We start from the raw sequence: 8,205 nt of genomic DNA, 5'->3' as shown, positions 1-8,205 counted from the left end.
GCGGGGAACATTTCTGTTCAGCCGAGCAGGAACGGGCACATCTGAATGTCCCCTTAATAAAATCACCCCATTTCAACCAGGTGACCGTGAATGATATCACTCTCCTGAGGATAACAAAGAGAGATAAGGAATGGATGTTGTCTGCATGCCAGCAAACACCAGGACCATACGCTGCCATGCTTTGCTATGCAATGATTCCAGACTACGTGCTACTGGCCTGGCGTGGTAAAGTGTCCTACCATGGCGGACGGGATAAGGCAGCCCTCCCCAGAAACCTTTTGCAAAGGCTTTGGGAGTACATGAAGGAGAGCTTTCTGGAGATGTCCCTGGAGGATTTCCGCTCCATTCCCATACACGTTAACAGACTTTTCCAGTAGCTGTACTGGCCGTGATTGCCAGGGCAAATGAATCATTAATCATTAAACACGCTTGCTTTTAAACCATGTGTAATATTTACAAAGGTACACTCACTAGAGGTCTCCGGTGTGCCCTCAGGGTCTGGGAGCACGCCTTGGGTGAGTTCAGGGGTTACTGGCTCCAGGTCCAGGGTGATAAACATATCCTGGCTGTTGGGGAAACCGGTTTCTCCGCTTCCTTGCTGCTGTGAGCTATCCACATTATCTTCATCTTCCTTTTCCTCATACCCCGAACCCTCTTCCCTTTGTGTTTCTCCAGTGAAGGAGTCATAGCACACGGTTGGGGTAGTGGTGGCGGCACCCCCTAGCATGGCATGCAGCTCTGCGTAGAAGCGGCATGTTTGCGGCTGTGCCCCGAACCTTCCGTTTGCCTCTCTGGCTTTGTGGTAGGCTTGCCTTAGCTCCTTAATTTTCACGCGGCACTGCTGTGTGTCCTTGTTATGGCCTCTGTCCTTCATGACCTTGGAGACCTTTTCTAATATTTTGCCATTTCTTTTACTGCTACGGAGTTCAGCTAGCACTGATTCATCTCCCCATATGGCGAGCAGATCCCGTACCTCCCGTTCAGTCCATGCTGGAGCTCTTTTGCGATCCTGGGACTCTATCATGGTTACCTGTGCTGATGAGCTCTGCGTGGTCACCTGTGCTCTCCACGCTGGGCAAACAGGAAATGAAATTCAAACGTTCGCGGGGCTTTTCCTGTCTACCTGGTCAGTGCATCTGAGTTGAGAGTGCTGTCCAGAGCGGTCATAATGAAGCACTGTGGGATAGCTCCCGGAGGCCAATAACGTCAAATTCCATCCACACTACCCCAATTCCGACCCGCTAAGGCCGATTTTATCGCTAATCCCCTCGTCAGAGGTGGAGTAAAGAAACTGGTTTAAAGGGCCCCTTAAGTCGATAGAAAGGGCTTCGTCGTGTGGACGTGTCCAGGCTTAATTCGATTTAACGCTGCTAAAGTCGACCTAAACTCGTAGTGTAGACCAGGCCTTAGCAGTTTACCTCTGAGGAACTCCCTGCTACTTTTAGGCCCTAACTCATTGCTCTTCCCCTCCTCCCCTAAGCCTCTCCTCTCCTCTCCTCTCCAGGTGATTCAGCTTGACTGCCTCAGACTCTTCCTGGAGGGGAACTCCTCTTGTTTCTTTCTCTAGAGTCCACCTTTCTTCTGAGTTCCCAGCTCTGTTTGAATAGTACTCACCCTGCTTCACCAGCACAGCTGGGGTTAGTCTTTCTAATTAAGCCCCATTACACCCAGTGGGGTCATTAATGAACTAATGGCAGCTCCTCAGTAACTCTAGGGATAGCTGCTAAATGATGGGCAGAGCTTGCCTCAAAGGGCCAGCTAGTCCATGACACATGTCTTATTGGCTGCTATGGTCTGGTTGCATGTTTCAGTCGAGTTTTTGGTAACCATGCCACAAAATGATACATTTCTAGATGTCAAATCAGCCACAGCTGCTTGAACTAAAATTTTTACTACCACCCATTGTTTACATGTTGCCTCTTTCATCTGCTGTTTGTGGTATGCATCGTCTCATCTTGCAATTCTAATTTTATTCAAAGATTTTAAAAGTTTCCTTACAGCAGCCTTTCTTAAATGTTTTGAAGGAGAGTGACAGCAGCCTTCCTACTAGGCAATGAAGTTAGGACTGGGAGAACACTGGGAACTCTGTGGTATTTCTGTGAAACAAGTCCCTGGGAGAACTCAGGGGGTGGGAGTGTATTTTTGTTGTGGCAGCACAGGTGGCATCTGTCTGCTCCAAAAACAACTGAAGGTTTGGGAAGGGTCCAACTCTAGAATCCATCATGTTCCAAAGAGAGGCGCAGGGCAGCAAAGGAAGCACATAAAACTAATACAATCAGTTCTTTTGCAGTACTGTTGTACATAGGAGCCCCAGTCATGGGCTGGGCACTGAACAAGCACAATAAAAAGATGGTTATAGGTTCTTACTGTGTCCCTAAACCTCTGACTGCCTTCTGGCTCACTTGATGATTACCTGTTGTGTTCATTCCCTCTGGGGCGCCTGGCATTGGCCAGTCGGAAGACAGGATACTGGGCTACAGGGACCTTTGCTCTGACCCAATATGGCTGTTCTTTCGTTCCTTGCTGGGCTTACAACCCAAGGAACCAAAGTATTGCGCTCACTCTTCCCCTCTCCTGGTGCTGGTACAGCGTGGGCGTGCCAGGGAGGGAGAGGGGATATTGCCTGGGCTGGGAGCGCAGCAGGGCGCCAGGGTTTGTTTGCTGTTTAATTACTGCCCAGTGTCTCCCAGACCTATGGGCGGCAGTGAAGGGGGAAGGCTGGGACCCCCCCCCCGCAAGGTTGGGACTCCGCGGCCCGCCTGCAGCACAGCCTCGCCGCCGCGGTTGCGCTCCCCTCCGTGTGGGCTGGGCGGCGCTGGCGGGTCCCTCCCCCTGCGCTCCCCCAGCCCGCCGCACACGCGGCAACGCAGCAGCCCCACGCCGCACACAGGCTCTGGCAGTGGCACTCGCAGCGCAGCAGCAGCGGCCGCCGCCACCAGGCATGGCACAGGGCTCCGCCTCGCCATGGCAGCAGCAGCAGCGCGACACAGAACCCTGGACTTCCTGCTCAGCGCCCCAGGTCAGCGCCCCCGCCCGCCCCGCTCCCCACTTGCTAGCGCCCCCCGCTTGCACCTCCCCGCCCCGAGCGGCGGCTGGTGCTCCGCCTCTGGCCAGTCAGACAGCGGGCCAGGGGGAGCCGGCCCCGGCCCGCTCCTTGCTGCAGGCCCTCCTGCTGCTCCAGCCGCCGCCGGGCTCTGCCCATCAGCCAGCGGCCACATGCGAGCGCTTCCCTCCCCAAATCCTTGCGCTCCTTCCTTCCAGATCTCCCCCCCCCGCACCCCACTCCTTCCAGGCACGCAGCTGATTCCCCCGTGCAGGCATCCGGCTGCCCCTCCCCCCGGTGTGTAGGTTGCTCCCCCACCCCCGCCTGCACGTCTCCTGTGGTCTCCCCTCCCCCATGTTGTAGGGCCCCCTGGGGTAACCCCCCTCAGGCATGCAGATCTCCCTGTCCTTTATATATGCAATTGCCCTCGCCCTTCAGGCGTGCAGGTTCCCCTTGCCCTGTGTCTCCCCGTACATGCGGAGCTCCCCCGCCTCTCCCCAGGCATGCAGATACGTCCGCCACTCCGGGCGCGCAGCTCCCCTCGTGCCTCGCCATGCAACCCCTTTGCTGTCCGTCTCTGCACAATTCATCTCCCCGACCCGTAGGGAAAAAAATACAAAGTCCGCTCGGCATCGGCAGCCAGCCTAGCAACGCACCTAGTGCAACTCTGCTTCGCCAGCCTAGAGTGTTAATGCAAGTGTTTAGTGCAAATAAGTGGATTGTCACTTAAAATTGTGTGCGTCTGGGGGAAGGATGTTGCTTCTATTAAGCATTTCTTTGCCGCGTGCGTGACCTTTTTCTGTCCCTTGGCTGGGTGACTTTCTCTTGGCGAGATTATTTTTATTTTTCTGCGTTTATCCTGGTGGGAAATGGGATCTGGCCAAGGTAATGCTTGGCCTAGTGTGGAAGTAAAGCGAGGCAAAATGAAGTATTTGTGTTTGGGAGGGTTGGAGGGAAATACAACAATATGATATAGAGAGAGGAAACAAGGAAGTGCCCGGATTGGATTTTCGGAGACCTGGTTTGGAAATGTACATTGTCGGCCTCTTGCAAATGACAGGGGTAGCTAAGCTAGAAAAGACTCAAGTTTTGTTTTTAATTGTTTATCCCTTTGTTATGGTGCTATAGGAAGGGAGTTGGTGGGGGTGTGCATTCATGGCTTACATGCTGTGATTTAGCATGATGACTTCAGTCTGTGGGGTTGACTTATGTATGTACTTGTCTGTTGGACCATATGAACTGGAACCATAAACTCACTGAACATTATATCTCACCAAATGAGGGTCAATCCATCCTCATCATTGTATCCACTCATGATACTCCACACCTGAATGTAGCCATTATATGAACAACATACTCTCTTATCTCAATATCTGTACTTTGACCTGTTAACCTTTGATCCCCCAATCGGGGATACTGCCGATTATGTATTCCTTAGCCATCAAATCTTAAATTGAACTTTGCGCCCCTTGATAATCTGTACGTTATTCCCTGATAACCAGAAACTTCTACACTTAAACTCTGTACCGTTCACTTTTTAAAAAACATCTTAATAAAATGTTTAGATCTGTTCTTATTAAAAACTAGATATTTTTGATAAAAACCTCCTATCCATATTAGGCTTTCTGAGGTTGCCTTGGGGAGGAGACATTACTGGTAAAATGGGATGTCCTGAAAATTTGACCTGTGGCATTTCATTATTTAGTCTGTTATGACTTGTCAGTGAAATGCTAAAAGTGGCATTTTTCTCTTATTTAAAATGGGGTAACAGGAAATGACCTGCTGATTTTTTTCTGGGTCAAAACAAAGTAGAGGGACACACATCCAACATAATTTATTATAATTTTGTAAGCTATTCCTGAATTTCTTATCAGATGATGGTGTGCAGAATTCCTGGCAGTAAGTAGTGATAAAAGTGAGCTGGGGATCAGATTTTAACTACTGACTACAGCCACAGACTGGTCAGTTGCAGGATGGGGAGGCAGGTTCGAGCCAAAACTCAATAAAAGTATTAACTTCATTTGGTAAACTAGGTGGGTGATATATTTCACTTATGGAGAGCGTTGTAGTAAACTTTGAGTGCCAATCAAAGTCTGTAAATTGAAATTGATAGCTTTGTAAGGAGGCAAGTAAACACTTGATTACCTTGCTAGTTATTAATTACTCTGACAATATTTATTTTAAATAATTTTTTTTTTAGTTGTTGAATGCACCCTTTTTTACTCCTGGGGGAATTCTGCGCTACTGCGCATGCACATAATTTATGTCCCTTGCAGTTTTCTTTGCTTCCCTGCAGAAAAATGACTTTCTATCGGGAAAGCAAACGGAAGCCACAAGTGCGGTCATGTGACCCTCCCCAGAAGTATGTTGCGGGGCAGCTGTCAGAGAGGTAGGGGTAGGGGGTGGGGCTGGGGAAGACCTGGCTGGTGGCTCCTATCCTGCGCCTGACTCAGCTGCTAATCCCAGCTGGGCTGGGGAGGATAGGACTCCCTCTTCCCCTGCACTGCATCTAGGGCTGGGTAAGACCCACCCCCAGATTTCTCCACCAGCTACAGGAAGCTCTGCACACTTACCCTCACCCACCACTTCCTGCATCCATCGCTAGGGGAGGAGGTATTCATGTACAGGGAGCTGCTCCCCCATCCACTCAACCCCCATGCATCCAGATCCCCTTGTACCCAGACCCTCCCGCTGAGCCTCACTCCCTGACTTGGAACCCCCCTGATGAGCCCACTCCCCCTGCACCTGGACCACTCCAACGAGCCACCCGCACCCAGATCCCCACATCACTGAGCCCCAGCCAGTTGCACCTGAATCTCCACTCCAATGAGCCCCACTCCCCCAGCATCTGGACCCCTCACTTAGCCCCCCACATCCAGACGCCCCTGTCAAGCTCTATATCCCCCCACACCCAGATCCCCAACCACATTCAGCTGGACCCCCCTGCAGAGTCCCATTACCTTTGCCCCCGCAACCCTCTCCACCCACCAACAAGCCCCTGTGCGTCCAGATCCCACCCACACCCGGATCCCTGAGCCGCCCGCACCCATATTGCCCCACACAGAACCCCCTCAACCCACACTTGGATCCCCCCGCACTAAGCCTCTCCATGCTTGGATCTTGCCTGGCCACACCTAGTGCACCTGACATGGAGGGGCAGGGTCCTGGGGTGGTTCTGGGGCAGGCCCATTCCTTGAGCTGTGTGTGGATTGAGTGCAGCCTCACCGCTGAGTCTGTGTGTGTCGGGGGGGGGGGGGGGGGGGGGCTGCACAATGATCTCCCACCTCTGCAGTCAGTGGCCTGTGCTCCCCAATGCCACGCTGAAGTCGCTACATTTATTTGACAAATATAATTTGCAGAATTTTGCACGGAGTTTTTATTTTTTTGGTGCAGAATGCCCCCAGGAGTACTTTTTCCAGGCTGTTTGGGTTGGGGACAGTGTTAAACAAATCCTTTTTGGGAATTCTGTTTCAGTGAAGATATCATAGATTCTAGAAGCTTCATTGCAATCCATAGCATTTTTGACAGTGCAGGATAATACATTTTTAGAGAACCATCAAGATATCACAGAAGGGAAAATAATTGTAAAAGTTTGTGTACTTTAACAACATAGTCTGTCCTTAATACTTTTCTGTGTCTGCCCCCCTCCCCCGTCTATGCCTGTCCCCGTTAACAGGGGCAGTGTTTTCAGGTGTTACATCTGCCTTATTGTGTCTTTAAAATCCTACTTTCCTATTGTTTTTACAACACTTTTCTCTTTCTAGTTAGTGTGTGTGAAGTACTCACCTTAACAACAAAAGGGGAAGTTGACTAAACAGGGAAGAGTTGTCCAATACATAAGTGAATGAAGAAAACTACTTTTATTCTTGTGTGTTTCTGCAACAACAGTAGGTTAACAGTCTTTGGAGAAAGAACAGGAGTACTTGTGGCACCTTAGAGACTAACAAATTTGTTAGAGCATAAGCTTTCGTGGACTATGCATATCCGAAGAAGTGGGCTGTAGTCCACGAAAGCTTATGCTCTAATAAATTTGTTAGTCTCTAAGGTGCCACAAGTACTCCTGTTCTTTTTGCGGATACAGACTAACACGGCTGCTACTCTGAAACCAGTCTTTGGAGAGGAGTGAGTCTCTTTTCCCCAGATGACAGTGTCCTCAACTCAAGTTGTGTTTTTTTTTTTTTTATATTGAATTTCACCTCTAATATAGTTGTGGCCCAAAACAAAATATTGGTATGATTTCTGTAATGAAACCAGTACATATAATCTATAGAAATAAGTTGGATATAAAGGCTGAATCAAAGGTTATTAACTAGCTTGTTTTTTATCTCCTATATGGGCAATACAATTTTTGAACAGAAAAATAACAGCTGCAGCTAGCAGTGTTGCAGGGTGATGGTAATGTGCTCTGGAATGTCATGAAACTACTAACAAACTGTTGATGTATCTTTGAACTGTTTTTGTTCGTTAGAGTAATGTGCGTTATCTGTACGCCTTACATTGCTCTGCAATCGGACAGCAACTGGAGAGTCTTGTTTTTAGTATATAACTTTTCAAGTGTCTCCTGCTCCCAAATATATCATTCCAGGCTATTGAATGATATTGTGGTTTAGGAAATGTTAATGTATAGTAATATATTCAGTCTTTAAAATCATGACTCTCTCTCTGAATGGACAGTTTATATAAAAGTAAGAAGACGGTGTGATACCTAATTATATCTAGTAACCGCGTGATACCTAATTATATCTAGTACTTGCAGTAGCTGAAATCTACCTAGACAATATAAAGCAGATGATTAAAAAGTATACTTAGGCTTCTTTCCTCTGGATACAAGCTAGACTGGGCTTTTTTATAGCAGCCTGTGAGGGATTTAGGCATTGCAGCACCTACTGGAATTCCTAATCCTGAGTTAGGCAGCCAGGCCAGCTATACAATGTATGGGGAGAGAGAACCTAAGAAAGGGATTAACAAAAGACAACATGTTCAGTGGGGAGCCACCTAAACTCATCATTTCCCATTTGGCTAGGGGAGGGGTATTATTGTGTAAGCTCCTCCCCTCAAAGTGGGTTAGGCAACTAACTCCAGGCCAGAGGGAGACATCTTCCTCCACTCAAGGTTCACAGTTGTGAATCCTCTCATAGAGTTAGGTGCCTGAACAGGGTCAG

At 49.0% G+C, this 8,205-nt stretch overlaps 1 protein-coding gene across 1 annotated transcript in view; it reads left to right on the top strand.

Moving 5' to 3' along the window:
• The first annotated feature begins 2,757 nt into the window (after positions 1 to 2,757).
• Positions 2,758 to 8,205, top strand: part of SMS (spermine synthase) — a 70,812-nt gene continuing 65,364 nt past the window's right edge. The window contains exon 1 of the mRNA XM_008170208.4: positions 2,758 to 3,019. Coding sequence (XP_008168430.1) covers positions 2,965 to 3,019 — 55 coding nt within the window. The 5' untranslated portion in view covers positions 2,758 to 2,964. The remainder of the gene's footprint in view (positions 3,020 to 8,205) is intronic.

This window comes from Chrysemys picta, chromosome 1 (genome assembly GCF_011386835.1).
Source record: "Chrysemys picta bellii isolate R12L10 chromosome 1, ASM1138683v2, whole genome shotgun sequence".
NCBI classification, from domain to species: Eukaryota; Metazoa; Chordata; order Testudines; family Emydidae; genus Chrysemys; species Chrysemys picta.
Note: the sequence above shows the minus strand (reverse complement) of the source record. Positions and strands in the feature narration are given on the sequence as shown.